Below are 13,611 nucleotides of genomic sequence, written 5' to 3' on the forward strand. Positions count from 1 at the left end.
TACTTTTTAGTATGTCGTATGTCCTACATTGAAACATAATCTAGTGTGATGAATATACTACATATAAATAATAAAATTGTCCTACATCGAAAGATTAGCATAAGGTGGGGTGATCCTATGATTATAAATAGGAGTCATCCTGGAACTTAGATTATATATAACGTATAAATATGTGCAAATGATAAGAAATCTATACTCTAATGGTAACATTTTTTTTAGCATGAATCTAATTATATAATTTTCATAGTTTTTTTAAAAAATACTTTTTGGTCAAATGAAATGTAAAAATTTTCAGAGCTTTTATATAAAAATTATAAACTATCACTTGAGTATAATATAGGAAATATGTGTTATAATAATTAAAAAGTTCTCAATATTATTTTAATATCATATTATGGAGATAATGATATAAACTCTTAAGAACTCTCTAAGATAATATTTGAGAGACTCAACAAATTTTGGATTGATATCTAAGTTCAAAGGATGCCTTCTATTTATAATCATAGGTTCACCACACTTTTTGCTAATGTTTTGATATGAGACAATTCTATTATTTATACGTTCAATGTGGGATATATAACATACTAATAGGTGCCTGGTTGGCTAGTTTGGAATGAAATTGAATGAATTGAAGCTATTCAAGTGTTTGGTTGGGTGATTTTAGAGGAGTTAGATACTCAATAGATTCTAACTCCAGCTCAACCCCTTGGAAACTCACATCCACCTTCTCCCCTTCAATAAACTTCATTCTTTCCCCTTACTTATTTAGATTGAACCAAAACAACTTTGAGATGGAATGAAGTTGGAATCTCATACATCTATGATATCATACTCCGTTCCATTTCATTCCTTCATCTCGAACCAAACGACTCCTAAGAAGTATATCATCTTTAATATATGCAAATAATATGAAATCTATACTCCAATAATAACATTTTTTTTACCATGAATCTAATTATATTATTTTCATAATTTTTTCTTACCATATCATAGGATTACCCCATCTTATGGTAATTTTCCGATGCGGGACAATTTTACTATTTATACATTATATATTAACAACACCTAAATTATTAATGTGGGAAAAATAACATACTAAGAAGTAAAAGTACACCATCTTTTTTCGCACCTAGTTCGACATCAAACCCGATTAATACTATACTATGTTCATAAATTTTTTTTTCTTTTTTTTTTATCATAATTAAAATATGTGAAAATGATAAGAAATCTATACTCTAATGATAGCATTTTTTTTATCATGAATCTAATTATATAATTTTTTTAACTATACTTTTGCAAGTGAAATGTAAAAGTTTTTATATAAAAATTATAAACATCACTGAATATAATATAGAAAATATATATTATACTAATTAAAACATCCTCCACATTATTTTTTATATCATATTATGGAGATAATGATACAAACTCTTAACTTTTAAGAACTCTTTAAGACAATACTTGAGAGGCTCAAAAGATTTTGGGTCGATATCTGAGTTCCAAGGATGTCTTCTATTTATAATCATAGGATCAGCTCACCTTATGTTAATCTTTCGATGTGGTAGAATTCTAATATTAAGAAGTACATCATCTTAAATATGTGCAAATTATATGAAATTTATACTCTAAAGATGGCATTTCTTACCACGAATCTAATTATATTATTTTCATAATTTTTTTACCGACATTTTTGCTAAATGAAATGTAAATGTTTTTATATAAAAATTAGAAATATCACTTCACTATAAAATAGGAAATATATATTATTATAGTAATTAAAAGATTTACCAATTTATTTTTTTCATCAAAAAAATTATTTATAAAACTTTCCTAAATTAATTTGTGATGATGTGGACAGCCTAGAATCGCTCGAAAAAACTCTCTTTTATATATAGATATAGATTGGTATATGAAGATATTAAGTAAATGCGTAGATTATATAAGCGGAAAGATACGATCAACCATTTGATAACAAAAAATATCCATTTGATTATTTGTCATTTCAACCGTAAATAAAACTACGTACTTTCTAATCCAAACTCATATCCACAAAACATTTCAACAATTCGGTTGACTTTAATTTCATAGTAAAAAATTGTAGACAAAATTTATTTGTCTTCAATCTATTTCCACGTTCTACTTGTAAATCGTAAATCAATTCAACATTAAAGAAAACCGTTATGAAATAGTCATATTTTATATTTGGTACTCGGTAGTATATTTGTTGGCCTTGCTTTAGGTATGACAATGGACCAAGGTCGTTCTAAAAATTAGTTGAGACTTATGAAAAGAAGGTGGTGTAGTTGATGGGGGTTCATTCTAAACCAAATTGTATAAACGTGCTTCCCTCTTTACCCATTTTATTGAAATTAGTAGGACTACCTAACTATAACTTCCTCCCTCCTTTTCTTCCTTCCAACACACACGCACTCCTTCCCTTCCCAAATTCCCTTCCCTTCAAAACCATAACAAAATCATACCATTTTCAAATTATACCATAGAATTTGCAACAAAAATAAACCCATTTGTTTAAAACATGCAAGAACTCCATCAAATTACAAGTAGTAGTGGTAATAGTGTTAATATTACATGGGTTAATGATGCATACCGTCCTTTACCATATTTATACTTGACTTTATCTTGTGCTTGGTTACTTTCTTCTCTTTTTTGGGCTTCTCTTACTTGGCGCAACCGCCATTTTCAGGTCCGCTTTTCTCTTCTTTTCTTCTAATTTCCTACTTTCTATAATACTCTTGAATTAGACCCTTGTATACGTTAATTTGTTATACATATACAACGCTCTTATTTATGCTGATCAAAGACTCAAATTGGACCAACCCGCCTTATTCGGTTAGATAGATACTCCTATATAAAAGATTGAAACTTTATGGTTAATTTGGACTCAACCAAGTTTATATTTGTGATAATTGATTAAATTTTGAAAGTCTACCATTTTCCTTTTGTGTTTATTATTGAGTAATCAAGCTAACATAGAGGTAAGGCTGCGTTAATTGGACCCCCCTATTCCGTAATTTGCGAGAGTTATTGAGGCATTGGGTTAATGTTGTTGTTATAAATGAGAAATTACTAGTTTAAGATGATGGGTTCAATATGAACCAACCCAGAAAAAGAAAAATTGAAACTTGAATAGAACAGTGATTGTACTTGATGTTTTGTTTTTCCTTCTTTTGGTACATAATGTACTCCTCCTTCCCGGTCATTTGTTTCCCTATCTCATTTTTGGGTGTCTCAGTCAATTGTTGTTCTTTCTATGTTAGGAATGCATTTGATGAACTATTTGATAATTCACCCTCAATTTGGTCCACATGTCATTTAGTAATTGGCCCTCTCCTCCTTCTTTGGTCTCTGTGCCAAAATCAAAGGACAATTGACTGGGACGGAGGGAGTAGTGATTAAGCAATAGGAGTACAACAGAAGAATAATTTGCAATAAAACAGTGATTATGTTGTATGTGTAATTAAGGGATTAATTAATTAATTAAGATTTAAGGCGGATAATTGAAACAGAAAGTCATGTTATTTTGATTGTTTGTGCTGTTGAGTGAAGTAGTTGAAACAAGGTTGTTCATGTCATATGGCTTGTTTCTGTGAAACTGTTTTAATTTTAATTGGATTTTTGTGTGCAGGCAAATAATTTGCAGTGGACACTTGCATCAGTTCCATTAATTAAAACTTTGCAGTTGCTGTTATCATTTCTATTTTGGTATGTTCTTATAATCTTGTCCTTTTTTTCTTCTGGTTTTCATTTTAATTCATGAATATCTGAAATTTCGATGCGTTTTCTTTTGTTTCATTATGTGTTATGATTCCTGTTATAATGCAAGTACACATTTTCGGTAGTTTATGTTCCAAAGAATTGAATGGATGATTAATTAGTAGGCGCAACTTGTGTATAATCAAGATTGATTGAAGTAGCTTATTTCAAATGAATATACGAGTATTAGGTTGTACATGCTAAATACGGAAGATGTTCTGAACAGGCCTTGCGTGGTGGACTGGTGGGAATACTTAAGTGTGTTAAGTGTTAACACACCAACGTCAAAACTGCTTTGTGACTCTTTACACCTAAAAAAAAAACATGCCAAATATTGAAGATGTGACGTCCAAGATAGAACTTTCCGGGCAGTTTTTTTCCACTTGGTGAAATGGTGCTTATATTACACTCTAGGTAAAGGGTGACAACTTAATGCTGAAACCAGTGCAAGTATTTTCGTTCAGAGTCTAATCAATGTAAAAGCTTGTCCATCAATGAGGTTATTTTTGCTTCGGTTTGTAGCTTCCCCACGTTCATCTCCGACAATTATACTCCCTTTTTTTTGTCATCATTTCTACAAATTTTCGTCAACTGGTTAACATTTGTGATTATTTGATATAGTGTTCCTAGCATGACTTGTATCACTATCCAAATCACAAGAATTTGTCATTTAGGTGCACGGACACAACATTAACGTCTAGTTTCCTTTTCAAAAGATCTTTCGATATGCATTTAGTTACGTAACTCATGTTTGATGAATGATGATTAGTTCGTTCAGCAAATGCGTGCAAGTTTTCTCATTTCTGTTGTTTTATTCATGATTGCGCCATTTTTATTCTGTTTGTAATGATTACTCTCTTGTTTCCTACAGTTATTATTATTATTTTCAATTGATTTACGTGACTGTTTCTTTGTAGGTATTCCTGTCTTTATTCCCAAATATGCTCTCTATGGATGTCCTTTGGGGTGTACATAACAGGGGTCCTCTTTCAGACAGCTTCTTTCGTATCCTTCCTGCTTATCGCTCATGGTTACTGCATTATGTGTGAGAATCTATCCATCTATGAACGACGCACGACAGCTGCACTTGGGTGTATATTCTACTTGACCCTTGTTGGTTATAGAGCTTCCGTGCCTTATTTCACTGTAAGTTTTCGAATCATTGACCAGAATCATCAGATAGAGTTGGAAAATTTTGACCTTACCAAATCACTCGAAATCCCAATAGATAGCGCTCAAAAATTTGGTGAACCAAAACCTCGAGAGGACCCGAGGGTAAACCAAAAACCGATACAATCCGATATGTCCCACTCGAACCCATTCCGGACCCAACTTGAGGTGACGCGTGACTGGTAATGACATCACTTTGAATGAACATTATAAATTGATTAGTTATAGTGCAATCATGGCTCATAATAGCCTTACCCAATATTGATCTGAACTGTACCTAACTTGACACTGCTCTATAATTGACCTGAACCCACCATGACTTGAACAATTCCCGATTTGGCGTGATGAGTAATTTAACCCAAAAAAGCCCGAACGCGATGTGATGAGACCCTCCTTGACCCCATCTAACTAACCTGGATAGCCAACTCTAGCCTCACAGATCTAGATAAATCTCCGCGATCTAAATTTGATTTTTTATTGGAATATATGTGATTCAGGCCTTGCTGCTGCTCAACTACTTTATCTCCTTCTCTGTGATCTTCAATCATATATCACAAAATTTGTTAGCTCTGAGGGAGCAGCTGAGTGTCATAGAAGATGATGATGTTCGAGCACTACATGATGCTGTCCATTCTAAATACATAATGTTCAAGTATGTGGTTGTTAGTCTATTACGGAGTACCATTTCTTGCCTTCAGAAATTGCAAATTTTATGGTTTGAACTGTTTCAGTAAGTGACATGGTATTTTTTGTGTGCATTGAACAGAAAATTTCGGATAGCTATGCAGCTAGTGGCTTTAGGAGAAGTAGCGGTATATATCCTTGTTTTGATGAATATAAAGAACAGGAACTTTCCACGAGTTATTAACAATCACCTTCTGTCTCTCTTTCAGATATACATCAATGTGAATGATTCTCCGGGAACATACTGGATTAGGTTGCTGATTCGAGAATGGGCGCAATTCTGCATATTCTTATACATAGGGTATGAGAGTGATTCGCTTATTTGACACCCACATTACCACATTGATTCTTGATCAACTGCAGACGTATAATAAAGAAAAAGTTGAATTTTATTTGTTTTTTATTACTTCACTGACTGCTGGAAGATTTCAATGTTATTGACAGATGGACTTTCCGGTCTCAAGATCTAGCACCACGCTTTTCTCTTATGCCGACTGAGAAGGCTCCAGTAGGATGCACGCTTGCTCCAATCTACAGAGTTGTAAGTTCTCTACACTGAATCCTAATTGCTGTTCAGCATTTGAGGAATGTATTTGCGATTATCCATTCTACATGCCTTTTTACTTTAGGATACATCAATGTTCATTTCTAAAAGAGCCAGAGACTCAATATTCTTCAGTTCTAAATTAAATTCACAACTAGTTGCACGTAATTTTTTTTTTTTTATTGTAGTATAGCAATTGTCCGAAGCAATTTTCAATGCAATTTTCATTATGAGTCATCGAGAAACAACCTCTCTATGTTAAATGACAAACTACGGACAAAGGTATAAATAAGACTGCATGCATCCGACAACCTTATAGAGTCCATAGGATAATATTGTTGTCTGCTGTAGTTTTCAAAATTTGGAGTTTTATTGATGATCCGATTTTTTCCCGTCCAGGAGTTGGATGCTGAAAGCTTCAGAGAATTGAGCAACCAAAAATGGCAGATTGGAGTGGTAGGTGCTTGAAATAACTATATCAAACCTGATTATCTTCTGCTTCAAATTTAGCCAATGTTTGAGTTTCTTAAGATCTCACAGTTGACTCTGACAATTAGAAGTCTCAGTATTTACGCGACCTATTAAAACTATTTTCCGTTTTTGTATCTTTTTTGTAGCCAACTCCTCATCCCTTGCAAAAAAGCTTGAAGAATTCAGCTGTAGTGATAGTTCAGCAACCCAACTCTTTCAGGCAAACTTCTACCAGGATTCCACAAGCAACAAATTTCCGTTCATCAGATTCGTCATTTCAGGGCTGCTAAACTGTCGATAGCCGGGTTTTGTGACAATAAAACAGAACCCATACCTTTTTTTATGACATTTTGTATAGGTAATTATACAGCTTACACATAGGTACCTCAGTAGTCATAGACTCATTGTAGATTTAGCTCATCGAGGTGAAAAATATCACAAGGCTTACCCGTGTATCTGAAACTCTATCATTCATAAATGAAATGTGTATATCTCTTGGCTTGAAAACAGCGACTTTTTCTCGCGCATTGCCTAATTGAACAGAAATGAAACTCTTTCTTGACGAGTTGCAGATCTGTTATAATCATTGTCGACTTTGGTACTGGTTCTTTTTGCATGTGGGTTGTTTCGGTATATTTTATTATCGGGTCATTTCAGATGGTCCGGATGTTTACTGACTAGGTTGAGATCACATTAAACCGAGTTGAACCTTTTCTTCGTGTGGGGAGTCTGGGGAGCACGGATATAGGTGGTGAAAGAGAGCGTACTCCATTTTGATTTCCCTGAAACAGCACATTCATTGTTTTGCAGCTGGTTTCTTTTGGCAGGATAAGAGGTGCAAGACCAGTGCCACCGGAGAAAGGCATCTTCCCTTTGAATCATCTGCATGAATAAATGTCTTGATAACAGCCGTAAGCTCACCTTATGTGCCTTGTTATACTTATAAAGGAGCTTCGGTAAAACCCTATCAATTGTGAAAAACTGATAGGTAAAAGAGTGACACATGGAAAACGGCAAAACTTTTATTGTCAGACTCAACGGGAAAAAAAAAGCGCTGAAGCAATGTACTTGTGTAGTTATACCTGTTATGCTACTGAGCTTACAAACGATGCACAAAGCCCAGGACGCTTTCACCCTTGAGTCGAATCTCTCGTGACTACGCCAAGGATGATCTCATACACAAAATTTGACAGAGGGAGTACTGTCTTATTGCACCTTTAAAGCCAAATTCGGTTCAATTGTTTCCTTTTCACTGAATTACCCATGTTATCAGGTCGAGACCGTCTCACAGGAGACTAGTTTCCATAACAAAACTTACCACTTCACCCCTTGAGCTTAGAAGTTAGAACTGTATTCAATCCAAGTTCATAATGCATGAATATCATTTCCTCAAGGTTGATTTTGTCAAGGAACCATCTCGACCAAAAGGTTAAGCTGATGGTTGGAGTCCCAAGAACGGTTTTATACTTTAACACGCCCTCTCAAACGAATGCCCTTTGGGCTTGGAGTGTGGATGCAACTGCAGGCCTCCCCATACCCGGTGCTAATATTTCACTTTAGAATTGAGGGGGTGCGATTCATTTGTTTACCTTTTTATATATTAGGAAAGTTTTTTTACGATTAATCTGATCACGCATTCATTAAGTCCACTTGGCATTCACTAACAACCACCCTATATAGTCTTTGTGTCAAAATCAAAGGTAAATAAATGACTGGAACGGAGGGATCAATATAATCCAACAAAGAAGAAAATTATCAAGATTGAATAATCCAAACCTTGAGGTACTTAGCCTTATATACCATGGTACATATACTCCTTGTATCATAAAGATAAGATAACAAGAGCCACACACCATGACTATACTCAATGACAAATGCACACAATTACCCACTCAAGATCTCATCAAAACACTCACATTTTTTGTTGATAATAAAATTATACCAAATTACTAAAATGATGGCAACTCTATACTTGAAGCCTCCTTGTAGTACTAGTTTATGTTCAAAATGCTCTATTTCTCACAATTTCAACTTACACTCTACATTTAAAACCGCTTTCAGAGTTACCAACCCTAACAGAAAACCCGGCTTTAACACTAGGAAAATTAGAGCTATAGGCACCGTTCCTGAGAGAGACCAAGCTAATAAACCGGCCGAGTTAGAAGAAGACGAGGAGGAGGAGGAGGATGTACCGCCATTCATAGGGTTTGCATTTGTCAGTGTAAGTACTAGGGAGTATTATTTAGTCATTAAAGATATTTGTAATTAATCCTTGCCTTGTTTGATTTTAATATGGAAATGTATGTGATGAATCATCAGCCTGTGTTACTCCCTGATGGAACTCCTGATTTGCATACCCGGTCAGCAGTTGGTGGACAGAAGCTTAGGGATATAATGTTGGATAATAATATTGATCTCTATGGCCCTTACGTAAGTTTCTTTGTAATAAATTTAAATAAGAGACGGTCTATCACTAATTTATGCGTTTATACATTGGGAATTGTTAAACATATTTTCAGGGAAGGCCATTGTTGAATTGTGCGGGTGGAGGAACATGTGGATCTTGCATGGTGGAGGTTAACACTAATACCATACTTTAATCATATTATAATTAGTATTAAACTCTCGTCTCCGGTGAAAATGATTATCCTCTGTTAGCCAGGTTGTTGAAGGAAAGGACCTTCTAAGCAGAAAAACCGACAAAGAGAAAGAGCTTCTCAAAAAGGTACTACTCATCCGTATTTCACTATTATTACGAGTACTTACTTTGTATAATTGTATGACTTTGTAACACACACATACATGACACCGCCGTTTGAACAGAAACCCAAAAATTGGAGACTGGCATGCCAGACCACAGTTGGTGAACCTGATTCCAGAGGCGTGGTATGCTTCAATTTCATTAAAACATTAATTTGTTAAAATTAATTAATTCAAATGGTTTAATTATGAGCACTTTTAAATGTTTACATTTTACGCAGGTTGTCATACAGCAACTTCCGGAATGGAAAGCGCATGAATGGAAATATCAAAAAGACGTCCCTTCTTCATCTTTATAGTTATAATCTACTACTTAACATTCTTGTACTCCCTATTTATACAATTTGTAAATTACCAAAGCTAATCACTGAAATCGACTAAAATTTTGATCGCTCTTACAATATTTCAAGGTTGCTTTAGACATTAGTAGCTATTCACAGTTTCGTTAGTGCAATTCAAATGACCATATATATAACAATTTTATTAACTACTGGAGTAATAATATTTCAAGGTTCGAGCATGTCACGAGTTAAATACCCGAATCTATTGTATTTCGTATTAGACCCAGGTAACACTCGCAATGTTATCCTAAATCAATGGCCAACAATGCTAATGTGTATTCAACATCATGCATTTGGTTCACAAATAAATGTCTTATTTCATTTATACGGAAGAGTATACTAAACCACTATATTTTACAAATAAAATTCTTGTAGTTTGTGTTAATTTGTTACTCCCTCCAATCCACTATTTTCTTTTCTATTTCCGTAAACGGATTATTCAGGTTTTCTTCCTTATTTTCTTTTTTGGGTTGATTTGTGTGGTCTAAATTCAATAACATGTGGGGTAGTGTATTTTATGTGGGTCCAAAATGAATTTCTTATTTTTTGTGCAAAAAGGAAAGAGGAAGAAAATGGTGAATTAGAGGGAGTATAATCTTTTATGTTGCCATTTTCATTTCATCCATGACCATGATGCTTAATATACAAAGCATAACAAATTCAATTCAATTCCAAGTTTTTCAAGTACAAGAACAAACAAAGGATCATTAACTCATCAAGTACAAGTACAAAATGACACAAGGGTAAAAAGAAAGCAAAATGTAGCATTTTTTTACCCTTTACATAACAAGAACAAATATAGATAAATAAATAAACAACCATGCACACAATAAAATTTGAAAAATGAAATTAAATTATGAAGTTATCAATAATCACTAGTGAGTGGGACATGGTCATCATGTTGCATGAAGACATTGCCATAGATGAGTCCAGCCAAACCACCACCAATAAGTGGGCCAACCCAATAAACCCAGTGGTCCTGGAAGTCACCACTAGCCACAGCAGGTCCAAATGATCGGGCCGGGTTCATGGATCCACCAGAAAAGGCACCTGCTGCCAAGATGTTGGCCCCTACAATGAACCCAATTGCAATGGGTGCAATGGTTCCCAATGAACCCTTCTTTGGGTCCACGGCAGTTGCGTAGACCGTGTAGACGAGGGCGAATGTGATGATGATCTCCATTACCACCGCCTCAAAGACTCCTACTCCGGCGGCTACACTGTGGATTGGTGTTGTCTGGTAACACATTATAGGGTATTAGTTGTTGATACAAACTACTAACTAGTCATAGCCTCATAGGATAATAAGAATAATAATATTAACGGTTTTTCTAACGTTTAATAAGTTGAATATGTAAAGATTAAAAAGATATTCTCATGTTAAACCATAGTTAATGAGAATATCTTTTTAATCTTTACATATTCAGCTTATTAATGTGTATCCTAAGGGTACACGTTAGAAAAACTAAATAACGGTAAAATTACGTAATGTGTTTAAAATAGAAAGGTATGATGTTTAATCTGAGACGATGGAGGTAGTACTCACCAAGCCACCGGTGGCGGCCCTGAGGAGGAAAGCACCAGCAACAGCACCAAGAAGTTGGGCAATCCAGTAGAATAGGCCAGTAAGAATGGTGATCTGGCCGCCGAGGGCCAATCCGAAGGTGACAGCTGGGTTAACATGTCCACCAGAGATGTTTGCTCCAATAGCAACTGCTACAAACAAAGCAAATGCATGGCATATAGCTACTGCTACTAACCCTGTTGGACTCAGGGCTGCATCTGCTGTCAACTTATCTGTAACAATCGCAAATAATGTTAGTGTTACATACCGAAAATTGAATACTTCTATCTAACTATTCAAAATTTGTTGTCTTTATTTGACTTTGGTGATCATCCAACAATTTCTACTTTGACTATTAGTTTCTTCAAATATATGAAGAGATCGAATTTAATCTTTAATTTTTAGTCAATGAATATAGTTATTTTCATAGTTGTTATACGATTAGTTGTAAATTGTAATGTAGGCAAATTCTGGCTCCACTGTTGATTACATAATACTTGGATCCGTAAATCATAAAGATCTAAATAACCTAGATTACAAAATACTCGGATCCATATGTCATAAAGATCCAAATAACCTAGATTATTCCCCGGAACATCATCAAGTGTTCTATGTTTCATTATGGGAACATTCTCGATTACTCAACATTATTGTTTTTAGTGTCACTAGACAACATGGTATTACTCAAGACTTCAAGAATAAGCAGCATTAATGGTCATGGTCTATTAGTCATTTATGACTTAAAGATTATATGTACTATTTGCCTTTATTTTGGAAGCTTATAACTCACTCTATATGCTGGCCATATTAAGGGTAGGGCCTTAGCGTACGGGATAAGTGTAAGCTAACCGAGCATGAGCTTAAGCATAGCTTAGCTCGGTTACACCTCAATTATACATGTGTTATGTTAAAAAAAGAGAAAAAAAAAAGTATTCCGTAGTACATAAGCTTCAAATCCATGATGTATGTTCTAAATAAGTTTGTTACGAAGTACTCTGTATTAGTTAATGTGAATTATCGTTTGAAACGGTCAATATGGAAATTATAAAAGAAGAGTGTTATGAAAGGAGTATGTACTAACTGTAAGCAATGCAAGAACCAACTCCAGCAAAGACAAAGAGCAAGGTGGAGATGAATTCAGCAATGTAAGCCTTGAAAGAGGCCAAACTAAATGAGTCATCAAATCTTCCAAACGCAATAGCCATGACTAAAACTAGCTTTTAATGATGAAAAAGTCTAATTTAGGAGAATGTAAAGATAGAGAATAATGAAGAGTGGAATTTGTTTTAGATATTGCATAAACCCCTTTCCACATCACTCCTTTATATAGGAAGCTTAAGCTTGTATGGTGGTGCAATTATTATTGCTACAAAAAAAGTGTATTAAAAGTAATTTATTATTTATTATAAACAGTTAGTCTCCCTTCAGATTGATGTATCCGTCTTAACATTAAAATGAGTAAGATCATTTCACTTGTGCAAATAAGACAAATTTATTATTTTCCCTATATATTCTGCCTTTATGTTATTCGAACAACTTCATCATTTTTAATCTTAAAAAACAGATATACCCGTTTTAAATAAGGTTTCGTAATTTATAAATGAACTAGAGTTTATTAATGGTTATATTTTTTTTTTTCCTTTTTTGTGTGTATTAATGGCTAATTATTGCTAATGTCAAGTAATAAGCATATACCTACAAACGATTCCTTCTAAATTAAACTATGGAACGTCCTAGAACAAGCTTAGTTGGTAGTGCATCACCATGTTATTATCATCCCTAGCTTGGGGTAATTCTAATATATCATCACCAAGAGACAAAGATGAGGGATAAAATATAAATAAGTTTGCATTAAATCGGTATAGGTTGATTTCAATGGTAAATATGTATATTTACAAGTGTTGACGAATCTTAACACAAAAACTTATAAGAAGGCGTTAAACATTTACAACAAATTAAGAAGAAAACATACTTAAATATTACGAAATACATAATACAATTACTACAAAAATGTAAAATTTAGGGACGGATTTCTACCTTACCCCACTAATGTCTATCAATGTTCTTTAAAATTCTGACAAGCTTTAAAAATAAAGTTTATAATGAATTAAATTTGCTTTTTATATTCTATGTCATGATAATGTACAAGGAGAATAATAAATAGGGTCTTAATTATTGTAATTATTGAAATATAGTACATAATGTTGTCCTCTCATATTTTTGAAGGATGTTATTTTTAAGCTTTGTCATTGAGCTCTTAAGAATTTTGAGCCTTAAAAGTGGCCTATTATTGCACATTTGCA

General features: G+C 34.0%; 3 protein-coding genes across 3 annotated transcripts; 2 read left to right on the plus strand and 1 right to left on the minus strand.

Annotated features, from left to right (window-relative positions):
- Nucleotides 1-2,246: 2,246 nt before the first annotated feature.
- On the plus strand, nucleotides 2,247-7,150 carry LOC141648001 (uncharacterized). The gene is made up of 9 exons (XM_074456410.1): nucleotides 2,247-2,704; nucleotides 3,647-3,723; nucleotides 4,692-4,920; nucleotides 5,442-5,596; nucleotides 5,711-5,756; nucleotides 5,838-5,929; nucleotides 6,073-6,169; nucleotides 6,572-6,628; nucleotides 6,790-7,150. Exons 1-9 carry the CDS (start codon nucleotides 2,537-2,539, stop codon nucleotides 6,931-6,933), a joined length of 1,065 nt encoding a protein of 354 aa, XP_074312511.1. The 5' UTR covers nucleotides 2,247-2,536; the 3' UTR covers nucleotides 6,934-7,150.
- Nucleotides 7,151-8,397: 1,247 nt separating this feature from the next.
- On the plus strand, nucleotides 8,398-9,804 carry LOC141648002 (photosynthetic NDH subunit of subcomplex B 3, chloroplastic). Its single transcript, XM_074456411.1, has 6 exons — nucleotides 8,398-8,864; nucleotides 8,963-9,073; nucleotides 9,163-9,219; nucleotides 9,306-9,368; nucleotides 9,467-9,529; nucleotides 9,625-9,804. Exons 1-6 carry the CDS (start codon nucleotides 8,511-8,513, stop codon nucleotides 9,700-9,702), a joined length of 726 nt encoding a protein of 241 aa, XP_074312512.1. The 5' UTR covers nucleotides 8,398-8,510; the 3' UTR covers nucleotides 9,703-9,804.
- Nucleotides 9,805-10,390: 586 nt separating this feature from the next.
- Nucleotides 10,391-12,699, minus strand: LOC141648003 (aquaporin TIP2-1). The gene is made up of 3 exons (XM_074456412.1): nucleotides 12,390-12,699; nucleotides 11,291-11,541; nucleotides 10,391-10,981 (listed from the first exon to the last, which is right to left on the minus strand). Exons 1-3 carry the CDS (start codon nucleotides 12,511-12,513, stop codon nucleotides 10,610-10,612), a joined length of 747 nt encoding a protein of 248 aa, XP_074312513.1. The 5' UTR covers nucleotides 12,514-12,699; the 3' UTR covers nucleotides 10,391-10,609.
- Nucleotides 12,700-13,611: the final 912 nt, after the last annotated feature.

The sequence above is a fragment of the Silene latifolia genome, chromosome 3 (assembly GCF_048544455.1).
Source record: "Silene latifolia isolate original U9 population chromosome 3, ASM4854445v1, whole genome shotgun sequence".
NCBI classification, from domain to species: Eukaryota; Viridiplantae; Streptophyta; class Magnoliopsida; order Caryophyllales; family Caryophyllaceae; genus Silene; species Silene latifolia.